At 43.5% G+C, this 24656-nt stretch overlaps 2 protein-coding genes across 2 annotated transcripts; both read left to right on the top strand.

Moving 5' to 3' along the window:
* Positions 1-4185: 4185 nt before the first annotated feature.
* On the top strand, positions 4186-10249 carry LOC143958044 (olfactory receptor 1E16-like). Its single transcript, XM_077467490.1, has one exon. The coding sequence runs from the start codon at positions 4280-4282 to the stop codon at positions 5195-5197; it is 918 nt and encodes a 305-aa protein (XP_077323616.1). The 5' UTR covers positions 4186-4279; the 3' UTR covers positions 5198-10249.
* Positions 10250-19762: 9513 nt separating this feature from the next.
* Positions 19763-23655, top strand: LOC143958043 (olfactory receptor 1M1-like). Its single transcript, XM_077467489.1, has one exon. It carries the CDS (start codon positions 19901-19903, stop codon positions 20816-20818), a length of 918 nt encoding a protein of 305 aa, XP_077323615.1. The 5' UTR covers positions 19763-19900; the 3' UTR covers positions 20819-23655.
* Positions 23656-24656: the final 1001 nt, after the last annotated feature.

The raw sequence follows: 24656 nt of genomic DNA, 5'->3' as shown, positions 1-24656 counted from the left end.
ACCCGAGTACCTGAGTACCTGTCCAAGCCCACCTGAGTACCTGTCCCAGCCCATCTGAGTACCCGAGTATCTGTCCCAGCCCATCTGAGTACCCGAGTACCTGTCACAGCCCATCTGAGGACCTGAGTACCTGTCACAGCCCATCTGAGTACCTGAGTACCTGAGTACCTGTCACAGCCCATATGAGTACCCGAGTACTTGTCACAGTTCATCTGAGTACCCGAATGCCTGTCACCAGCCCTTCGGAGTACCCAAGTACCTGTCACCAGCCCATTGGAGTACTCGAGTACCTGTCACCAGCCCGTCGGAGTACCCGAGTACCTGTCACCAGCCCGTCGGAGTACCCGAGTACCTGTCACCAGCCCGTCGGAGTACCCGAGTACCTATTTGCAGCCCATGCCTCATAGAATACACATTGGGGTGTTTGCTTTCCAAAATGGGGTCATTTTGCGGGTAATTCTATTGTCCTGGTGCTCCAGGACCTTCAAAAGTGTGATAGGTAGGAACGAAATGAGATGTGTAATTTATGCTCCTAGAATGCCTGAAGGTACCACTTCCATTTTGGACCTCTGTATATGGCCAGGCTGTGTAAAAGTCTCACACATGTGGTATCACAATACTCAGGAGGAGTAGCAGAATGTGTTTTGGGGTGTAATTTTTGCTATATACATGCTATGTGTTAGAAATATTTTATAAATGGACAACTTTGTGTAAAAAAAAGATTTGAATTTTCTTTCCACGTTTTCTGAAGACTTGTGTAAAAAAATTAACCGTTCAAAAGACTCATAATGCTTCATAGAATATACTTTGGGGTGTTTGTTTTCCAAAATGGGGTCATTTTGTGGGTAATTCCATTGTCCTGGTGCTCCAGGGCCTTCATAAATGTAATAGGTCGTTAGGAAATTAGAGGTGTCCTTTATGCTCCTAGAACACCTGACGGTGCTCCCTGCATGTTCGGCCTCTGTATGTGGCCAGGCTGTGTAAAAGTCACACACATGTGGTATCGGCATACTCAGGATGAGTAGCAGAATGTATTTTGGGGTGTAATTTTTGCTATGTACATGCTTTAAGTTAGAAATATCTTATAAACTGACTAATTTGTGTAAAAAAAAATATGTTTTCATTTTCTTTCCACGTTTTCCGAAGACTTGTGGAAAAAAATTAACTGTTAAAAAGACTCATAGAATATACATTGGGGTGTTTGCTTTCCAAAATGGGGTCATTTTGTGGGTAATTCTACTGTCCTGGTGCTCCAGGGCCTTCACAAATGTAATAGGTCGTTAGGAAATTAGAGGTGTCTGTCAGGTCACCTTGAGGCCAGGTGACAGATGCACACCGTAGGGATTAGGAGTGCACCGCAAGGTTGTGGACCCTACGGCTGACTGCTGCAGACAGGGGTCAAGGTGATAGGAAGGCAGGGCCGCCAGAACACCAAGATGGATCCAACCGGGGTTAGAGCGTAAGATTCCCTGGGGCACGGAGTCTAAGAGCCAGCAGGTGTTCACCAGAGCCTTGAGTGGTGAGGATGGACTTGGCTGCAACTGGCTCCAGGTTGCGACCCCCAGGGTCCCCCAGCTCACACCCACAGTAGGCAACAGGAGGATAGGGATGGTGAGGGACAAAGCCAAGGTCGGGGCCACAAGAAGACAGGAATAGTCAGGGACACGCCAAAAGGTCAGGATCACAGGCAAACAGGGATAGTCAAGGACACGCCAAAGTCGGTAACGGAATAACAGCAGAGCACATGGCAGGTAACAGGAAGCTAACACACAAAGGTTGATCAGCAGAGCTGGCCTGCAGTGCACAGGTTAATATAGAGTTCTCTGATAGGAGCTAGGGTGGAGCCATGCCAGTGGATGGATTATAAAAGCAGTCAGGTGAGGGTCGGCTGGTCTCTAGAGATGAACACATGGAGACAGGTAAGCAGACGAACTCTATTGCATAACCATGACAGTGTCATTTATGCTCCCTGCAGTTTGGACTTCTCTGTGTGGCCAGCCTGTGTAAAAGTCCCACACATGTGGTATCGCCATACTCAGGAAGAGTTGCAGAATGTATTTTGGGGTGTAATTGGAAGTATGCATATGCTGTGTATGAGAAATAACTTGTTATTATGACAATTTTGTAAAAAAACAAAACAAAAAAAAATCATTCTTCTATTTTCCAAGAATTGTGGGAAAAAATTACAACTTCAAAAAACTCACCATGCCTCTTACTAAATACCTTGGACTGTCTACTTTTCAAAAAGGGGTCATTTGGGGGGTATTTGTACTTTCCTGACATTTCAGAGCCTCAAGAAATGAGATAGGCCGTCAGTGCTTCAGGTGTGATCAGATGTGATCAATTTTCAATGATTTGCACCATAGCTTGTAGACTCTATAACTTTCAAAGAGACTAAATAATATCCTCTAATTTGGTTTACTTTTACCAAAGAGATGTAGCCGTATAAATTTTGGCCCAAATTTATGAACAAAAATGACTTATTTGCAAAATTTTATCATAGAAACTAAAAAAAAGTGTATTTTTTTCAAAATTTTCGCTCTTTTTTCACTTATGCCGCAAAAATAAAAAACCCAGTGGTGATTAAATACCACCAAAAGAAAGCTCTATTTGTATGAAAAAAATGATAACATTTTTGTTTTTGCGCGACTTCCGTATGCGTTTTCTTTGCTTCGCGAGCTCGTGGGGACGGCGGGTGCTTTAAAAAAATATTTTTTATTTTATTTTATTTATTTTTAAATTAATAAATTGTTTTAAAAAAATAAATAAAAAATTTGATCACTTTTATTGCTGTCACAAGGAATGTAAACATCCCTTGTGACAGTAATAGGTGGTGACAGGTACTCTTTATGGAGGGATCGGGGGTCTAAAAGACCCCCCACCCCTCCTTTACACTTCAATGTATTCAGATCACTGAAAACTGCGATTCTGAATACCGTATATCTTTTTAAAACCGGCGCCATTGGCACCCGAGTAAACAGGAAGTGACGTCATGACGTCGCTTCCATTTTTACTATGAGGAGACTGGAACGAAGCTGCTTACGGCTTCATTCCAGTTCCTCCCCAGCAGCTGGAGGCGTCGGATCGCGAATCGGTGCTCCCGATCGAGCGGGAGCACCGGTAACAGCGGCGGGAGGCAGCAGGAGAGGGGGGACGTCCCCTCCCGCTCCTCCGGCATAACAGCCGAGTGGCTTTTAGCCGCATTGGTTGTTATGGCTGGAAAGCCAATCGCTCGCTGAAAAAAACGGTACTGGGATGATGCCTGCAGGTGCGGGCATCATCCCGGTATACCCCCCGGAAGCCGAGTAAGCACATCTGCGTACGCTCGGCGGGAAGGGGATAAATTCCCTGTATTGAAGTGGTTAAGAAACATTGTTGCAGATTCCTACCTTTTGTCATTCTGAAGAAATCCCTGTGTGTTTGTCTGTGTCCATCCATGTGGTCAGTGAGTCTAATGGAATTGGTTTCTTAATAATCAACCAGCTGCTGCACCTACAGGGCCCTAATGAGGAAACTTGCAGGGTCTACATCCCTTTAGACATGATTTCATATTGGGAGTATCTTAACAAAAATTAATTTTTGTTGCATGGGATGCCAAAAATCTGACTTGTATCTTAGTGCAGGAAAATCAGTGAGCCAATCACACAAACAGGAAATTATGTTTCTGGAGGGGGAGGCGTTCTGTACACAGCGCCTCCAGGTGGCCATATTGCATTACATTGTACAGAAAATTACAGCGGCTGCACATTGAAAAGAAAAGGTCATTTTCTTTAAAAAAAAAATTCAATTACAATTTCACTTGAGTCGTAATTGTACATGGCATATTATTTTTTCTTTATTTGCTATTATTTTTTATTTTTTTTTGGCATTACCCTTCAAAGTGTTTTGTGCTTGTTCAATGGCCAATAAAATGGAACTGAAGAAGAATGGAATTACTGTAGAGTTTTAGTCAGAAATTATTTTATTATGTTTATTCAGATTTATTTAAAGGTAACTTTAAACGTATTTTTATAAAAAGAAAGGCTCTCGGGTGACAAAGGTGTTTAAAATTACGTCTTAAAAGACAATTAACGAGACTCAAAGCTTTGTTTTCTTACAACACATCAGACTGTCCTGTGGGAATGTCAGGATTTTATATCTATATAAGCCAAGAACTGAATCAAATGTTTATATGGAAGTCTGAGCATGAGGTGCGGCACACATGTTTTCCTATTAATCATTTCTCAGAATAATAATTTTCTTTCTGTGTTTTGTTGATACATTTACACAGTAAGTGAATATGAGAAATCTCACAAAGATTACCACTCTTATTCTTGTGGGTCTATCAGACCATCCACCCACCATGAATGGACTTTTTGTGCTCTTCCTTCTCATCTATCTGATGACTCTGATCACAAACCTCATTATATTTTTCTTGGTCCTCACTGACCACCATCTGCACAACCCAATGTATTTTTTTCTCAGCAATTTGGCATTTCTGGACATGTCTTATTCATCAGTGAGTGGACCAAGGATGCTCTTTGACTTGGTCACCAAAACCGGATCAATATCCCTCCCTGCCTGTAAAGCCCAAGTCTTTTTCTTTCTCTATTTTGCTTGCTCTGAGGTCCTCTTGCTCTCGGCTATGTCCTATGACCGGTACATCGCCATCTGCCACCCCCTACAATACACACAAATTATGTCCTGGAGGATGTGCAGTCATTTATCTGTTATAATTTGGGTCTTTGGGATTATTTATTCCTTGGTTCATACACTTTGTTCACTCAGGTTGTCCTTCTGTGGTCCAAATTCCATCCACAGCTTCTTCTGTGACCTCCCACACTTGTTCCAGATTACATGTACTGACCCAACAATAAATATAGTGCTGGTTTTTGCATTGGGCGGCAGCTTCTCATTAACTGCCTTTCTTTTCACATTTCTTCCATATATTAGAATTATCAGTACAATTCTCCACATTCCTGGCAAAACTGGAAAGATGAAAGCCTTCTCTACCTGCACATCACACCTCTTGGTGGTCTTCATCTTCTACGGCTCCCTAATTTTTATTTACTTGGTTCCCACTGCCACTAATATGTTTGCCATAAACAAGCTGTTTTCAGTCATAATTGCCCTCATTAACCCTTTGCTTAATCCTCTGATCTACAGCCTGAGGAATAACGACCTTAAGGCAGCATTCAGGAGGACTTTATATCCCTGAATAATAAGCCAATCCAGAACTAGATTTAGATCGAAATAACGTTCATGCAATGCAGTTGGGTGTCTCCAACTTACAAGCCGACTTCAATGCTCTGTTTAATTGGGTGACTATGTGGCAGATGAGGTTTAATGTTGATAAATGTAAAGTTCTGCACTTGGGGGCTAAGATAATACATCATACATACTAGGGGGAGTACAACTGCAGATAGTACTGCAGATAGATGTGCCCAGGGGAAACAGGGTAACAGAAGAACGGAGCAGGAGAAAGCCTTAGCCCTTGTACACACGGTCGGAGATTCCGACAACCAAATCCGTCGGATTTTGTCCGACGGATTTTGTCCGAAACTGTTGTATACACACGGTCGGACAAAGTTGTCGGAAAATCCGACGTGATGACGTTATTTCGTTATGACGGGACTACGTTCAGGCTAGTAGCCAATAGCTTTGGTGTAGGAATTTGATCTGAGCATGCGTGGCACTTTGTCCGATCGGAATTCTCTACACATGATCGGAGTATGTCCGATCGGAGCATTTTGTCGGAAAATTTTACCAACAAGTTGGAAAACTTGGTCTGTCGGATACTCCGATGGAAACAGTCCGATGTAGACCACACACAGTCAGAATTTCCAACAAAACAGTCCGATCGGACACATTCCGTCGGAATCTCCGACCGTGTGTACAAGGGCTTAGGGCTTTGAAGAAAGATAAGAAAATACTGCAGGTAGATGTGCCCAGCTCAAATTTCATGAATCGGGTTTACATCCACTTTAATGCCGCGTACACACGATCGAATTGTATGACGTACTTAGTCCGTCATACAATCCGGCGGACAATCCGGCGTACTTTCTGCCGAACGGACTTGGCCACACACGGATACACAAACAGTCCGCCGAAAGCTTGCGCGATGACGTACAGCGCGTACGACGGGACTAGAAATAGGAAGTCCAAGACACAGTAAAGCACCCTTTGGGCTCCTTCTGCTGACTTTGCGTTAGTGGAAGTTTGGTTAGAGACGATTCACGCTTTTCAGACTTCAGCTTAATTCGTCCGTTATTTATTTTTTTTATTTATTCTCAAATTGGAATATTAATCATAGGATGAGGATGAATAAAGACATTTGTGATAACTCTGTGTGAATATAAGCAGCAAAGCAACTTCACTTTTCTCGCATTATGAAGAAGAAAAGAATGTGCTATATTAAAAAATCACAAAATTAGCAGCATGACGAATATGCTAGCTTCAATACGAACACTAGTTTTACAAGACAGAGCGCTTCCGCCCTGTAAATCCTTTCTGGGCATGCGCCATTCTTAGTCCGTCGGACTAGCATACTGACGAACGTATTGTCCGCTGAAACCAAAGTATGATGGGAAGATTGGTGTGCAAACCGGCCTTCTTAGTACTCCGGACTGCACGCTGAAAAAGTCCGCTGAAGCCCACACACGATCGGATTGTCTGTTGAAATGCGTTTCGGCGGACTAAGTACGGCGGACAATCTGATCGTGTGTACGCGGCATAACAAACTTTGTTGCAGGTTCCTACCTCTTGTCATTCTGAAGAAGTGCCTTTGTGTTTGTCTGTGTCCATGTGGTAAGTGAGTCTAATGGAAGTGGTTTCTTAATTATGAACCAGCTGCTGCACCTACAGGGCACTAATGAGGAAACTTGCAGGGTCTACATCCCTTTAGACATGATTTCCTATTGGGAGTATCTTAACAAAAATTTTATGTTTGTTGCAGGGGATGCCAAAAATCTGACTTGTATCTTAGTACAGACTTCTGAGAAAATCAGTGAGCACACAAGCAGGAAATTATGTTTCTGGGGGCTTTCTGTACACAGCGCCTCCGCGTGGCCATATTGCATTACATTTTACCGAAAATTACAGCGGTTGTAGATTGAAAAGAAAAGGCCATTTTTTTTTTTTATTTCATTTTTTAATTTGAGTAACAAGATAAATACATTTGAAAACGACATTACGTATAACGCCAATGTATACAAGCATTGTAGCTGAGCAGAATGAAAAACAATTGGTTCATGTAAACAAGAATAATATTAGAAAACCTGAGATTGGACGACCGTGGTCAGACTAAGGCAATAGGAAACTTCCCAGAGCGTCAGGTGGAGGGACCCCTCGCCTTCCGGCACCCCATATGGGAACTAACTGTACCGGATTAGACGGTTCTGGCTCCCGACCTCTGACGAAATATAAACAGGAATGAGAGAAAATCGCCATGGTTCATATTACCCATAATAAACTTCTCAATAAAGGGATAATATAAGGCAAACTGTCGTTTTCTTCCTTAAACTTTTGTAACATGGGGGGTAGAGTGGGAGGGAAAGAGAGGAAAGGAGGGGAGAAAAGGTAGAAGTAAGAAAAGAGAGAGGGGAAGACAAAGAAAGGAGCCACGAATCTAGATCATATTTTAAATTGAGCTGATAGTGAGTTAGTGGTCAGTGGAGTTCCCACGTGATTAGCCCAGGGTGCCCAGATGGACTCAAATTTGCTGGCCGTATCCAAGAGTATGCTGGAGAGTTTCTCCTGCGACATTATCCAGGAGACCTTTCTGACTACCCCTTAGGAATGAGATTTTCGTATTTTTCCAGGCCTTTGCCACAGTAAGTTTAGCCCCTAGAAGAATGAAGTGAGTTAGCCTGCTGGAGGCTTTGGGCATTTTTGGGATATAAGCGCTAAGGAAGGGCGACCATTGGGGGTTCTGGGCATCTGACTTCCCATAATCTTGTCCCTCAAATTGAATTTTTTTTTTCCCAGAAGGATCGTATTCTGGGGCACTCCCACCAGATGTGGGGCATCGTGCCTATAAGCTGTCATCCTCTGAAACACAGAGGGTCACCTGCAGGAAAAATAGGGTTCAGATAAGACTCACAGAGAAGAGACGAGGAGGGTCTCTTAATGAGTGTTTTCTCTGTTGTCATAAACCCCTTCTATCCACGTAGATAAGTGGAGACTATTCTTGTAAATCTGCAGATTTGCTGTACTATTTGTTTTAGAGGCAAGAGTGTATAGGCACAAGTAGAGAAGACTGGCCAGTCATTTTGGGCATTCAATTAATTAAGGGAATGAAGGGAGAGAGAGGCCTTCAGAAAATGCCCAGGGCAAGATGAGCGCTAGACAATATTTGAACTGAAGGTACGGTTCCGCCTATACTGAGCCCCTAGATAAATGGGTAGAATGGACAAAGGGAGCAGCTAAACCTTTAAAATCTGAAGGGACATATAAAATTCTTAATGAAAGACCTATCGCATCAATGGGCAAGCATGCATACATGCTCAAGTGGGAAAAGGCTCTGGGTGAGGAGATGACCATGGATCAATGGAGGACTATATGGACCCAGGTGGCCAAGAGCTTGATTTGCACGCTATACAAAGAAAACACTTACAAAATTCTATACTTCTGGAACATGACCCCAGATGTGCTCCATGCCATCTATCCAACTAGTTCAGACCGCTGCTGGCGATGCATGGGAGCCAAGGGAACACTGTTCCATATTTATTGGGAATGCCCACAGAAAATCCCTTTTTGGACATCAGTCCAGCAGCTTTCGACATGTCTCCTTGAGAGGGCAGTCACCATTACTCCTAAGTTTTTATTGCTAGGACTGCTACCATTGAAAGCACCAGCCCCACAGTGGAAACTGGTTAGGCATGTCCTCATAGCGGCACGCTGCCTGGTGGCGCTGAATTGGAAGTGCAGCTCCCCCCGACCAAAGGAGCTTTATTTAGAATAAGGGATATAGAATTAATGGAGAAGATGACGGCGAGGATTCGGGACCGCCTGGATGCACACAATATTGTCTGGGAGTTGTGGCACCAACGGGAGGAACAAAGAGATCCGGATGGTGGCACAAGCTGACGACGACATACCCTACCCCCCCCCCCCCTTTATCTATTCTTCTCTCTTTCTTTTTTCCCCCTAATGGTAGTACTTATACTCCAACAAACCTTACAAGTTAAAAGGTTTGGTTGCTAACTACTTGAGTAAAAGAATAAATAGTCAGACATTAGCAGTTGAGAATTTGGTTTCCAGATAGAGAATAACTTAGCACTCAGGATATATTGCAACCGTGTATGCAAAGAAAACAAGTACTTCATGTATAAAATGTACAAGCACTGCAATTGGAATGTATCTGGAATAATACTAAATAAAATTGTTATTGATTGCTAAAAAAAAAATCTGAAGGGACTTTTGATTTACAGGTATGGCAAACTTTTCTGCACGATTATGGCCCACTACTGTGTAGTGAAGGAGCGTGGAGAATAGCTCGCACATGGGAGACAGAAGCTGAAGTAGCAAATCAAACTGGCTTGACGGAGATGTTTAATAAAAGTAATGCCCAAATTTACTACTTTTGGCCAGAAGACTCTATGGAGGAGGACCCCCCCGCCTTATGTGGCTGCCAGTTTGGCTTTAAGGGGTCCACGCACAAAAGCAAAAGAATTAGATTACATGGAACACACAACAGATGAGCTGGGAAATATAGTAGAGAGCAGAGGTTTAACAGCCCCCATATCAATCTACGAAGAGGGATTTGGCTCGTGTCCTAGAAACAGGTGATTGGCATAAATCCAACGGCACATATGCAAAACTAGATCTCTCTGAACTTAAGGCTTTGGCCAGAGAAAGAGAGAGATAGAGTCTGAACTTCCGGAGCAAACCATCATTTCTCAATTGTGGCAGCAAGATGAAGAGAGAAAGAAGAGAGATGCCGCCCCTTCTGCCCCGGTCACAGAGCAATCTGTTGCAGTTCATCCTGTCAGAACCCAATTCGTTTTTGAAGGTAATGCTGTTGACAGTAAGTCTCAAATTAAATGGCATGTAGCTTTTAGTCCCAAAGATATGAGAGCCATATTAGAGGGATTGGAAGATCCTAGAAAGAATCCAATTGGGTTTGCACAGGAAGCATATGAGGCTTCTGCTACTGACATTCATCAGCTTCTTATTAAAACAGTGGGAAGCAACATGTCTGGCGATATACTTAAGCCCCATACACACTATCAGTTTTTCTGCTGAGTTTTTCCTTCAGATTTACCAAAACCATATACCGGTAATATGAGGTCAAACCTTAGGAATTTCAATTTGTATGCAATCAGGCCGGCCCTTCTACTACATGGTTTTGGTAAATCTGAAGGAAAAAGTCAGCAGAAAATCTGATAGTGTGTATGGGGCTTTAAAGAATGTGGTGTAGACGTCAAAAATCTAGGTAAGATGGTTAGTGGACGGGAGGTTTGTGATAAATTGAAGGAAAAATTGCCCCAAATATGTGGACAAACCAGACATGCTGCATTTATGAATGCTAAGCAAGGGAAAGAGGAGGCATCAAGGGCTTATTGGAGGAGGTTAAGTGATATGGCTGAGGAAGCAGGCCTTAAAATAGATGAAGAGAAGGCGGGAGAAACAAAGGTTTCTTGATGGTTTAATACCCCAGTTGAAAGAAAAGTTGTTCACAGCAAGGCCTGAGGCAGTTAATATGTCTATTCGAGACGTCCTGCCTATCCTGTTATCCATAGAAAACAGGATTAACCAAAAAGACAGCAAACCCAAGGTTATGTACATGGGGAAGCATAGAGGAAGAGGAATAGGCAAAGACAATTTCAGAAATCGTGGCAATCGGGGACCAATTATATGCTACAATTGTAATGGGGAAGGACACATAGCCAAATTCTGCCATCTTCCTGACCGTAGACTGGAAAAGAGCTCATGCTGATCCCAGTTCTCTGCCAAAAGCAGTGGATCAGGCATAGGAAAATGGCATGCCAGTATCAATCATGTTAAATAGGGGAGACAATGGTACCTGGAGGAGAAACAGAATTAACCTGTTTAATAGATACTGGTGCAAGCCGAAGTGTTTTTAATATAGAGGACTTACCTCCAGGATTATTATCTACAAATGTTATCTCTGGTGTTGGCCTAACCGTGACCTCTACTGATTTGGTTGAGTCCAAGCCACTTAAACTAAGGCTAGGACAGCAAACAGAAGTTGTCACTAAAGTGTTAGTTCCAGACACAGTTCCTACCAATCTTTTGGGAGCTGACATTTTGAACCAAATTTTAGCAAACATAGACTACACTCCTACAGGAGTCCAAGTGGTCAGTAGTCTGTCAGAAGTTTTAAATTCTGCCTGTGGAGTATTTTTAATCCAAGATTCCACTCTGCCATTTCCACCAGTGATTCCCACTGAATTATGGACCACCAGCAAATATGATGTAGGTCTGTTGGATTGCACCCCAGTAATGATAAAAATTAAACCAGGAGCCCACAGATTAAACAGTAACCACGGAGTATTGCTCAGACTGAGGGGATAAAGGATCAAATCACTCAACTGAAAGCAGCAAGGGTTGTTGTGCCTCTGCCTGCTGCCCAGCTTGAAGTGTCTCTGCCTGCTGCCCAGCTTGAAGTGCCTTTGCCCGCTGCCCAGCCTGATGTGCTACTGCCTGCTGCCCAGCTTGATGTGCCGCTGCCCAGCCTGATGTGCCACTGTGCGCTGCCCCGCCTGATGTGCCACTGTTCGTTGCCCAGTCTGATGTGTTCCTGTCTGCTGCCCAGCTTGAAGTACCTCTGCCTGCTGCTCAGCTTGAGGTGCCTCTGCCTGCTGCCCAGCTTGAAGTGCCTCTGCCTGCTGCTCAGCCTGAAGTGCCTCAGCCTGCTGCCCAGCCTGAAGTGCCTCTGCCTGCTACCCAGCTTGAAGTGCCTCTGCCTGCTGCCCAGCTTGATGTGCCTCTGCCTGCTGTCCAGCTTGAGGTGCATCTGCCTGCTGCCCAGCTTGAAGTGCCCTTGCCTGCTGCCCAGCTTGAAGTGTCTTTTCCCGCTGCCCAGTTTGAATTGCCTCTGCCTGCTGCCCAGCTTGAAGTGCCTTTGCCCGCTGCCCAGCTTGAAGTGCCTTTGCCCGCTGCCCAGCTTGAAGTGCCTTTGCCCGCTGCCTAGCTTGATGTGCCACTGTCCAGCTTGATATGCCTTTGTCTGCTGCTCAGCTTGATGTACCTCTGCTTGCTGCCCAGCCTGACGACCCGGAGCCTTCTGCCCAGCCTGATGACTCAGAGCCTTCTGCCCAGCCTGATGACCTGGTGCCCTTTTCCCGGCCTGATGACATGGTGCCTGAATGTAATGCCCCTGTGTGGTCTGCCTCTGATGGTTTCTTGCCCGTTACCCTACTAAGTTTCATCTCCGGATCCAATCTTCCTGACCCGGGTGGTGGGGTGCGTGTCCTATTTTCAGACTCTGGTGGCGCATCCCCCAGTGAACTAAAAGACTCTGGCCTTGGAAGTGCGAATAAGTCCACAGACTCAGTAGGGAAACATTTTAGGGTGTTCCTGCACCCACTCTGGCGGTTGTACCCAGGGCTGAATGGAGCGTCCGGAGGCCACTCCTTTAGGAGGGGGAACTGTCAGGAACGGTGTCATTTCTGGTTTCACCTGCTGGTGGCACTATTACGTTCTGCACCAAAAGGTGTAATTCCAGTGGCCACCAGCGGGTGTCTCCCTGCTCGGACTTCAGACTTGCCATCGAGCACACCTGTCATGGGTCTGCTGGACTATAAAGATCCGCCCTGAACTATGCTCAGTGCTTCAGAATTCCTCTGCTAGCGCTTGTTCCTTCCAATACCTGCTCGTGTTCCAGTTTGTTTCCAGTTCGTTTCAGTTTGTTCCAACACCCCATTTGTTATCCTGTAATTCAGTCCTGTTCCCTGCTCCTTGGTCTGCTTCCTTATCCCTGGTTTCTGTCCCCTTGTTGCTTTTGTCCCTGCCTTATTATTTCTTGTTTGTATCCTTGCTTGTGTATTATATTAGTTGGTTAGTTAGTTACGGTAGGTGGTTTTGTGTTTTCTTTGCTTGCTTATGGCTGCTGTTTATTGGTGGTGCAAGTGTTATATATTTTTTTTTTTGCATTTTACTTGTTGTCCCCATTCCTTGGTGCAGCGCAGCGATCTGACCACCTGCTTAGATGTTTATTTATAACATTCGTGATGCTCATCTTTGATGGTATCCGAGAGACCATGAGAAAAAGCAGCCACAAGAGTGGCTTACCCTTTACCCTTCATTGTAACGCCATGTTATTTCTTTTGACATATGTCTCGCAATAAAAAGGAAAACAAAATGTAAGTTTTGATTTAAAATGATGAAATAAAATATATATTTAAGTTGTCAAGGTTAAAAAAAAAAAAAAGTGGGTGCTTTGCTTTCAAAACGGCACCAATTGTTCAAAACATAATTTTCACAAGAAATAGAGCAGACGGCAATATAAGAAATCTCCGTGAATCTGTATTCACATTTAGAAAATGAAAAAAGACTGCAGATTTGTTTGTTACAAAATAAGTGGCTCCCAACTCTCAAGTGACAAATGCGCTTTAAATGAAAGGTCCTGAGACATTTGTTAAGACGTTCAGTTTTTGTGTTCTTCTATCAGAGGAGAACGTCCTTTGGGACTGTAAAGATTTTATATTTTTCAATGTCGGCAGCTGGAGAAAATGTTCCTGAATGTGCGGCCACATGAGATCTCCATTCCTTTTATTATTTCTTTAGATTGATCATTTTATTATTATTCTTGGCAAAAAAATAAATAAAAAATACACCTGAAATAAAAATTATATAATATGAAGAATCACACAAAGATTTCTGCTTTATTTACTTGAGTCTATTAGACCATCCACCATCCATGGATGCATTTTTTTTTGTCCTCTTCTGATGGCATATCGTACACCCTCCTTTTTTTCTTGGTCTTCATTATCTAAATGAAGAGGAGAGACATAAGAAAACTTGGGCTGGTCGTTGACAAAAATAAATAAATAAAAATTATGTTTTTTTTTTTTTTTTTGTCAATGACTAGCCCGAGTTTTCTTATTTCTCTCCTTCGCTGGCAAATGTATTTTAGATCCCGTATTTTTTATTTTTTAGACATTTACCAAGATATGTGTTTGTGTCCTTAGTATATGTACTTTACATTGTGTATGTATGCTTTACATTATAGCAAAGTGTAATTACTTCAGTGTTGTCACATGAAAAGATAGAATAAAATATTTACAAAAATGTGAGGGGTGTACTTACTTTTGTGAGATACTGTTGTAGCCGCCATAACCCATTGCAGGGCGGCCTTGACTTAATGGGCTTACCGGTTACCTTCTCTTGGCCTGCTCCTCCACGTCTAGGGGTTCCCAAGGTTGATACCCAACAACTCAAACACTGACACAGTTGAAGTCCTCTTTAACCACTTGCCGACCAGCGCACGACGATGTACGTCGACAGAATGGCACGGGTAGGCAAATGGGCGTACATTTACGTCCCTTTAAATTTGCCGCCCTGCCATCGGGAGCGCGCCGGCGGCGGCGCGCTCCCGCGCTGGTCAGGACCCCCGGGAGTCCGGTCGCGGGACCTGCGGACTCGATCGCCGCGGGCATACCCGCGATCGTCTCACGGAGCGGCCGAATGAAGAGATGCCGTTGTAAACAGCATTTCTCCATTCTGCCTAGCAACTAGTGACGCTGATCTCTGCTCCATGGGATTGGAGCAGAGATCAGTGTTCAATAAATGAAAGCCCAACCCCCCCACAGTTAGTAACACACCCATAGGAACACTTAACCCCTACACTGCCACCCACTGATTTACCCCTTCACTGCCAGTGTCATTTACACAGGAATCACTGCATTTATATAGCAGTGATTGCTGTATAAATGACAATGGTCCCAAACATGTGTCAAAAATGTCCGATGGGTCCCCCACAATGTCGCAGTCACAATAAAAATCGCTGATCGCCGCCATTACTAGTAAAAAAAATAATAAAAAATTATTATTATATTATTACCCTGAGATACATGGCCATAAAGTCGGGTCACAAAATATTTTCGAATCCGGTTAAAATAGTTTCCAATGCAGTTGAAATCATTTCGAATCTGGTAGAAATATTTTCGAATTTAGTTGAAATATTTTCGAAATTATTTCAACTGCATTGGAAACTATTTTAACCGGATTCGAAAATATTTTGCGACCCGAATTTAGGGCCATGTATCTTGGGTTCACTTGGTGCTAAAAACCCCAAATTTGGAGATGTTGTAGTGCTAGTTCTATTGTGTTTGCATACCAAATTGGGGTTTCTAGCTCTAAGTGACCCCGAGTTACGGGGCCCCAAATCGGGTCACAAAATGTCAAGCACTTTTCTGCAGCAGAGAATGACATTTTGCAACCAGAATTTGGGGCCACACATCTCGGGTCACTTATAGCTAGAAACCCCAAATTTGGTATGCAAACACAATAGAACTAGCACTACAACATCTCCAAATTTGGGGTTTCTAGCACCAATTGACCCCGAGATACATGGCCCTAAATTCGGATCGCAAAATATTTTCGAATCTGGTTGAAATAATTTCCAATGCAGTTGAAATAATTTCGACTCATGTGGAAATCATTTTGAATCTGGTAGAAATATTTTCGAATTTGGTTGAAATATTTTCGAATGCAGTAGAAAACGAAACGAAATCCGAAAACGAATTTAACTAATTTAACTAATATAACTAAACGAAATTAATTAATTAACGAATTAAAACGAAACTAAACTAAACACATTTTTTCCTTTTGCACATGTCTACTTCAAGGCTGAACAGATCTCTAGCCAGAGATCATGGCAGTCGGCACGTTGACTCAAAACTCGAACAATCAACTAAGGGTGAACAGGAACCGTTTTTCACCGTACCTGGAACGTTTCCCGTCTCCTCAATGGTACTGGAAAAGTGTGAATTCGTCAATGTCCTTCCCAACTCAGTAACCAGGCACTTCTCAGGATGCCACTTGCTAGCCCTCCTCCGAAGAGTCCTCCCCCGATCACTTCCACGAGTTGTGGTGTCCCTCCAAGCCGAGAGCACACCCGGACACCTTGAATCCTCCCTCAGTTACTGCGCCTCGGACCAGTCGGTTCTGAGACTCGGGAACAGACGGATCCCTACCCCAGACCAGACAGGTCTATCAGGGGCCACCGACAGGAACATGTTGTGGGATGTTGAACACCCCGTGACCAGGACCCCTCACAGGGCTACCCCGGTTCTGGAACCAGAACAGACCACACGGGTCTCACGAACACCTCAAAACACTTTAACCGTTTCCTGCCGATGTACGTCGGCAGAATGGCACGGGCAGGCAAATGGGCGTACCTGTACGTCCCTTTTAATTTGCCGCCCTGCCATCGTGAGCGCGCCGCCAAAGGCGCGCTCGCGTGCCGGTCGGGACCCCCGTAAGTCTGGTCCTGGGTCCCGCAAACTCGATCACCACAGGCATACCCGCGATCATCTCACGGGGCGGCTGAATGGAGAAATGTTGTTGTAAACAGCATCTCCCCGTTCTGCCTAGCAACTAGTGACGCTGATCTCTGCTCCATGTGATTGGAGCAAAGATCAGTGTTCACTAAATGAAAGCCCAGCCCCCAACAGTTAGTAACACACCCCTAGGAACACTTAACCCCTACACTGCCACCCACTGGTTAACCCCTTCACTGCCAGTGTCATTTACACAGGAATCAGTGCATTTATATAGCAGTGATTGCTGTATAAATGACAATGGTCCCAAAAATGTGTCAAAAATGTCCGATGTGTCCGCCACAATGTCGCAGTCACAATAAAAACCGCTGATCGCCGCCATTACTAGTAAAAAAAAAATATTCATAAAAATGCCATAAAATGATGCCCTATTTTGTAAACGCTATAACTTTTGCGCAAACCAATCAATAATCGCTTATTGAGATTTTTTTTACCAAAAATATGTAGAAGAATACGTATCAGCCTAAACTGAGGGAAACATTTTTTTTATATATATTTTTGGGGTATATTTATTATAACAAAAAGTAAAAAATAATGCGTTTTTTTCAAAATTGTCGCTCTATTTTTGTTTATAGCGCAAAAAATAAAAACCGTAGGGATAATCAAATACCACCAAAAGAAAGCTCTATTTGTGGGAAAAAAAGGATGTAAATTTTGTTTGGGAGCCACGTTGCACGACCACGCAATTGTCAGTTAAAGCGAAAAGTGGTCTGGTCTTTGACCAGCAAAATGGTCTGGGGCTGAAGTGGTTAACACGTGACCCACACCCCTTAAGCACCCCTTCCCAGACTCCCCAGCGGGCCCCAGCACTCCCACTGATTGACTCCGAGAAGGCTGATACCCAAACATCCAACCAGACCTGGTTCTGGCCTGTCATGTGCACCTCACCCTTCACATGACCAGGCAGAACTTCCAAACACAGCCTGGCAAGACTGGTGTTAAGGCCAACCTACGTAATTAACCCTCAGAACCCCTATTGTTCTGAGGCAAAAAACTAAATTTACATGCGTATGACATTTGGTCCCAAATGTCATCCGCTACACTGTTTAAATAGATCTCTAAGAAGGCCTACAATAGAGCCAAGCCCATAACGAAATCCTTCATACAAAGACCAAAACACCCTCTCATAATATACATGTGGTTACAAGGCATTGGCCAGGAATTGGACCCAGACCACCTCTACGACAAAGTGAGAATTCTACCACTGAGCTACAAATATATACAAACATCCATGCTGATCCTTAAAAAAGGCCTATAATAAAGCCAAAGATCATGGCAGATGCTCACTGATTTTTCATACAAAGACCAAAACATCCTTTCAGACTACACGTTTGATTACTAGGTATACCACGCAACATAAGCAGATAATGCAGCCAGAAAATATATTAAGCAATATCTTGAAATACCCTTCAAAAGATCACAATCAAATAGGGACCGATTGGTTCATAGCCCCTATGTGGGTCTTGGTAGATCATCACGTTCTGAAGTTGGCACTTTCCTCCCCGTAGGAAGCTTAGGCACTACCCCTGGGTCCTAAATGACCACAATGTCACCCTCCCAAATGGACAAACACAAACATCAGGTCAATTGTCAAACTGCTGGTATACACCATAATAAAGTCCCACCATACCTAAGGGGCTTTTCAACCCTGTTTTAAGAAATTGAACACTTGAGGTACAAGTTGGCGTTTTTCTCATGGACGGCGTCCTCAAGCAAACCTCGAGCCTCCAAAGATTCCTATCCAAATGCCGGCTTTCAGAATGTCGTCATCCGAGTGGTGCCTGAAGTCTTGCAGATCCCTAACTTTGCTCAACATGCTGCTCAAAGACCACCAATCAACTTTTTTGTCATTGGAAGGATTTTAAAGAGAATTTAAACCCTCCCATATAGCCAGTGAAGTGAACAGCCTCAGATAATACACAGCAATGAAACAAATCTCCCTGAATACGTTGTACAGGTATATCTGCTGTCTCCTATACTGATTAGAAAGTGCTTGTCCTGATAGAATATTCTCTTCTTGATTGGCCTGTTCACTTGCCATACACTTTGAGGCAGCTGATTGGAGGAAAGGCACACATCCCCTCTCCACATAGGCAGAGACTTGTGGAACTGTGCTGTGAATAGACCAGCTCTCTGCTAATCTATTTATAGCACCAATGGCGACACGAAATTCAGCCTGGTTTTATCACGGATGTCAGAGAACTTGTCATGCTGATACCCTGTTTCCCTGAAAATAAGACCTAGAGTGATTGTCGGTGATGGCTGCAATATAAGCCCTACCCCCCCCCCCCCCAAATAAGCCCTACCCTGTTTCCTGGAAAATAAGCCCTACCCTGAAAATAAGACCTACAATGACTTTAACTAGGGGCTATATTGGGGGGGTGGGGTTGGGCTTATATTGCAGCTATCACCGACAATCACGCTAGGTCTTATTTTCGGGGGAAACAGGGTAACAGAAGAACAGAGCAGGAGAAAGCCTTAGGGCTTTGAAGAAAGATAAGAAAATACTGCAGGTAGATGTGCCCAGCTCAAATTTCATGAATCGCGTTTACATCCACTTTAAGAAACTTTGTTTCAGATTCCTACCTTTTGTCATTCTGAAGAAATCCCTGTGTGTTTGTCTGTGTCCATGTAGTCAGTGAGTCTAATGGAAGTGGTTTCTTAATTATCAACCAGCTGCTGCACCTACAGGGCACGGATGAGGAAACCTGCAGGGTCTACATCCCTTTAGACACGATTTTATATTGGGAGTATCTTAACAAAAATAAAACTTTTGTTGCAGGGGATGTAAAAAATCTGACTTGTATCTTAGTGCAGGAAAATCAGTGAGCCAATCACACAAACAGGAAATGATGTTTCTGGAGGGGGGGGGGGGGGGCGTTCTGTACACAGCGCCTCCGGGTGGCCATATTGCATTACATTGTACAGAAAATTACAGCGGCTGCACATTGAAAAGAAAGGGTCATTTTTAATAACATTCAATTACAATTTCACTTGAGTCGTAATTGTACATTTCATATTATTTTTTCTTTATTTGCTATTAGAATTACAGAGTTTTAGTCAGAAATTATTTTATTATGTTTAATCGTATTTATTTAAAGGTAACTTTAAACTTATTTTTGAAAAAAGAAAGGCTCTCGGGTGACAAAGGTGTTTAAAATTACGTCTTAAGAGACAATTAACGAGACTCAAAGCTTTGTTTTCTTACAACACATCAGACTGTCCTGTGGGAATGTCAGGATTTTATATCTATATAAGCCAAGAACTGAATCAAATGTTTATATGGAAGTCTGAGCATGAGGTGCGGCACACATGTTTTCCTATTAATCATTTCTCAGAATAATAATTTTCTTTCTGTGTTTTTTTTTGATACATTTACACTGTAAGTGAATATGAGAAATCTCACAAAGATTACCACTCTTATTCTTGTGGGTCTATCAGACCATCCACCGACCATGAATGGACTTTTTGTGTTCTTCCTTCTCATCTATCTGATGACTCTGATCACAAACCTCATTATATTTTTCTTGGTCCTCACTGACCACCATCTGCACAACCCAATGTATTTTTTTCTCAGCAACTTGGCATTTCTGGACATGTCTTGTTCATCAGTGAGTGGACCAAGGATGCTCTTTGACTTGGTCACCAAAACCCGATCAATATCCCTCCCTGCCTGTACAGCCCAAGTCTTTTTCTTTCTCTATTTTGCTTGCTCAGAGATTCTTTTGCTCTCGGTTATGTCCTATGACCGGTACATCGCCATCTGCCACCCCCTACATTACACACAAATTATGTCCTGGAGGATGTGCAGTCATTTAGCTGTTATAATTTGGGTCTTTGGGGTTATTTATTCCTTGGTTCATACACTTTGTTCACTCAGGTTGTCCTTCTGTGGTCCAAATTCCATCCACAGCTTCTTCTGTGACCTCCCACACTTGTTCCAGATTACATGTACTGACCCAACAATAAACATAGTGCTGGTTTTTGCATTGAGCGGCAGTGTGGGATTAACTGCTTTTCTTTTCACATTTCTTCCATATATTAGAATTATCTGTACAATTCTCCATATTCCTGGCAAAACCGGAAAGATGAAAGCCTTCTCTACCTGCACATCGCACCTCTTGGTGGTCTTCATCTTCTACGGCTCCTCAATTTTTATTTACTTGGTTCCCACTTCCGCTAATATGTTTGGCATAAACAAGCTGTTTTCAGTCATAACGGCCCTCATTAACCCTTTGCTTAATCCCCTGATCTACAGCCTGAGGAATAACGACCTTAAGGCAGCATTCAGGAGGACTTTATATCCCTGAATAATAATCCAATCCAGAACTAGATTTAGATAGAAATAACTTTCATGCAATGCAGTTGGGTGTCTCCAACTTACAAGCCGACTTCAATGCTCTGTTTAATTAGGTGACTATGTGGCAGATGAGGTTTAATGTTGATAAATGTAAAGTTCTGCACTTGGGGGCTAAGAATATACATCATACATACTAGGGGGAGTACAAATGCAGATAGATGTGCCCAGGGGAAACAGGGTAACAGAAGAACAGAGCAGGAGAAAGCCTTAGCCCTTGTACACACGGTCGGAGATTCCGACAACCAAATCCGTCGGATTTTGTCCGTCGGATTTTGTCCGTCGGATTTTGTCCAACGGATTTTGTCCGACGGATTTTTTCCGAAACTGTTGCATACACACGGTCGGACAAAGTTGTTGGAAAATCCGATCGTTCAGAACGTGATGACGTAATTTCGTGACGATGGGACTACATTCAGTCTAGTAGCCAAAAGCTTTGATGTAGGAATTTGATCTGAGCATGCGTGGCACTTTGTCTGATCGGAATTCTCTACACATGATCGGAGTATGTCCGATCGGAGCATTTTGTAGGGAAAAAAAAAAATTTGGTCCGACGGATATTCCGACGGAAACCGTCCGATGGAGACCACACACAGTCGGAATATCCGACAAAACGCTCCGATCGGACACATTCCGTCGGAATCTCCGATCTTGTGTACAAGGGCTAAATGTTCAGATTGCACCAGAGCAAAGATTACAGTTTATGGAGGAAACCATGGTCAATATTATTATATCCCAGATCCAGAACTAAATAGAACCCTTTATAGTACAAATTGCTCACAGTTCCCAATATGTGAAAATATCGGTTACCTGAGATTCCATTTTATTGCTTCCAGTTTTTTAGGTGCAGGCATACCGTCCATACGTAGAGGGTTATATTATATATGTGGAAATAAAGCTTACACCTGGCTTCCTACTAATGTTACAGGTACATGTTTTATTGGGAAGTCACCTGCTTTGGCTGTTCGCAAAGATACAGTGCGAGCAGATCAAAGTCCGGAATACCCTTTAGTGTTCAGAAGGGAGCTGATCACTGAAGGCGACATGGCGTGGTCATGGTTCCCTTCCTGGACAGGATGGGGAATTGAAGCAATGAAAAGAATAAATAATTACACTAGAATTGTAGATGAGATTATTAACCTTACTACCACTGATATAGGTTTATTAAGTGAAGAAATGGCTCAGATTAAAAAAGTAGTAATAGAGCACAGATTAACGCTGAATTATCTCACTGCAGCTCAAGGTGGGATGTCTAAGTTATTTCGCACTGAGTGTTGTATATACATTTCTGATAATGAGGACATTATTAAAGAGCATCTTGCTAAGATAAGAGACCTACAGAATAAGGCCAGAGATATTGCTAAAGATGGATGGAACCCCTTTAAGGGTTTAGGAGGTTTTGGTGACTTTTTATATGGCATAGCAACATGGTTACAGAAACTAGGCGCTTACATTGTGATGTTCCTATTTCTCATATTTGTTATTTACTTCCTCATCAGGCTATTCCTCTGTGTGACTACCCGCTGCACCGACAAATGGTCCGACAAAGCCCTGATGAGCCCATTATTGTGAGAAAACTAGGAGGGAGCTGAACAGGACGCTGTCTCTCTGCGCCAATGTAACAGGAGTTACCAGCAATCGGCTGAATGTAACGTGGAGAAGAATGGTGTCAAATAAACAAAAGGAGGGAAATGACATGGACACTCACTGTACTGTTCATTTAAGCACAAGAGACTCCATTTTGTTCTCACTGTTGAAATGTGTTCTGTAACCTTCACCTAACACACAGACACATCTCCTACTAAACACTCTCTACTCCCCCCTCCCCTCACAAGGTTTTACTTTTGCAATTGTTCTATTCGCTACCTTTTAATTGTTGTGATATGGCTGAACCAGAGTGACTCCATCTTTATAAGTTCATATAAGATTAACTTGGGTTAGCCTATTAGTTAGTTTAAACTCTGTATTTACAGACTGTAGCAGTTTTCCTATAAAGTATACATATAAGAAAATATAGCTTGCATAAGCAGTTTTATTTTGTACTGTCTAAATAAAGAAATTGTGTCACAATATGTCTGGGCCACAGAACTCATGACTGTGACTCATGAAAGCAGATGACATAATTAATGATATGTAATGATATGTAATGTACACCTCTGTATTAACCACACCCATGTTCTATGCAATGATTGGCTGATAATGGTACATATAAATTGTAGACCCACCCAGAATAAACCAGACAACCCCTGAACACCAATCTTGACTCATCTCTTCTTGTGTTCAGCAAGATGTTGTCTCCTTAGTCTGCTGTGCTAAGCAGGTTTCGTGAGTATGGTAATTGCCATCATTATACCTAGCTGGTCTTTGTCAGGTATATAGAAATACCATTTTAATCACAACATTAATAATATATTTCTATTTGTTAGCTTTTAACAACATATTTCTATTTGTTTGTTTTTAATAACATCTCACACCACCCTTTCTTATCTATGTATAAAATAACACGTAGTAACAAATGTTTTCACTGAACGGACATTTTAAACACAGTGATTGAGTCCTGTGAATCTGTTCATGCAGCAGCAGTATTAACTTTGCTTTATAGTCCCAATCAGAAATTAGTCATAACAGTGTGTACAGGGCATTAGAGTACTGGAAGCCATCGCCTTGTGCCAATCCACTCTCACCTCCAGGATTGAGGAGGTGAAGGTCGACATCACCTTAGGCAAGATATCCACAAGTTACGTGAACGGGTGACTTAGATTGAACGCCGGGTCGGCCACGTGGATGAAGGACGGCATCCACTCCAGATCACCACTGAACAACTACAATACCAACTGACCGTGGTCCTCTCCAAACAAGACGATATGGAGAACCGCCTTCGGAGATGTAACCTGCTCCTCATGGGGCTATCTGTCTAATCTGAGGGTGCGGACCCCCCCCCCCCATATCTGGAAAACCTGCTAATCAAGACCTATGGCAGGGAGGTCTTCTCCTCCACATTTGTGGTGGAGCGCGCCCATCGCCTGGCCACAAAACCCCCACCTGCTGGAGCCCCGCCACAAACTTTCATTGCCAAATTCCTAAATTACCGTGACCAAGACACCATACTCATGCTCACCCGGGAAAGAGGTAATATCCCATCGGCAACATGACTGTGGCGGTGTTCCCAGACTTCCCGGCCAAAGTCCAGAAGAAAAGAGCTAGCTTCACTTAAGCGAAGCGGCAGCTCCGTGTTCACTACCTACCGTACGCGATGCTCTTCCCAGCATGGCTCCGTGTGGTGTGCGATGGCAAACACAGTTCTTTGAAGACCCGCAGACTGTTCTCTCCTGGCTGAAGCACCCCCTGGCCCATGCCTAGATCCTCATCCTCCATCACCCTTGACCGCCTGGAGTTGGAGGACTGCTCTCCCTGTTTGGCCTACCCCCCCTACTTCTCCTGGAACTGTGAGTTGGTCACATACACTGTTCGTCTTACAGTCCTCCTCCCCTCCCATCCTCCGTTGAGGCTCTGTGCTTGTCTCGCTCCCCTTGCATCCATACTGCAAGCTACTGCCTTCCCCCCAACCTCACGCTTGATCTATGTGCCTTGGGCTGCTCACCTGCACCCACATCCCCAAAGACTGGACACCCCCCCTGCACCGTTGTGCGCTCTCCAGCTTGATCACCCCCTCAACCTTGTTAATCACCCCAAGAACTTGGCACCCATGCCATCTCTTGACTACCACCTCCCCACCAATGTTTCCCTGGCCAGCCTCTGCCCCTCTATTCATAATGGATGGCAGAGCCTTA

Source organism: Lithobates pipiens, unplaced genomic scaffold (assembly GCF_037356315.1).
Source record: "Lithobates pipiens isolate NorthernLeopardFrog02 unplaced genomic scaffold, aLitPip1_a1.2 Scaffold_56, whole genome shotgun sequence".
Taxonomy (NCBI): domain Eukaryota; kingdom Metazoa; phylum Chordata; class Amphibia; order Anura; family Ranidae; genus Lithobates; species Lithobates pipiens.
The sequence above is the reverse complement of the archived record's forward strand: the minus strand, read 5'-3'. Positions and strand labels throughout refer to the sequence as shown.

Bases quoted from the DNA above. Each gene is read 5' to 3' on its own strand.
- LOC143958044 (XM_077467490.1), top strand. From the start codon at position 4,280: ATGAGAAATCTCACAAAGATTACCACTCTTATTCTTGTGGGTCTATCA.
- LOC143958043 (XM_077467489.1), top strand. From the start codon at position 19,901: ATGAGAAATCTCACAAAGATTACCACTCTTATTCTTGTGGGTCTATCA.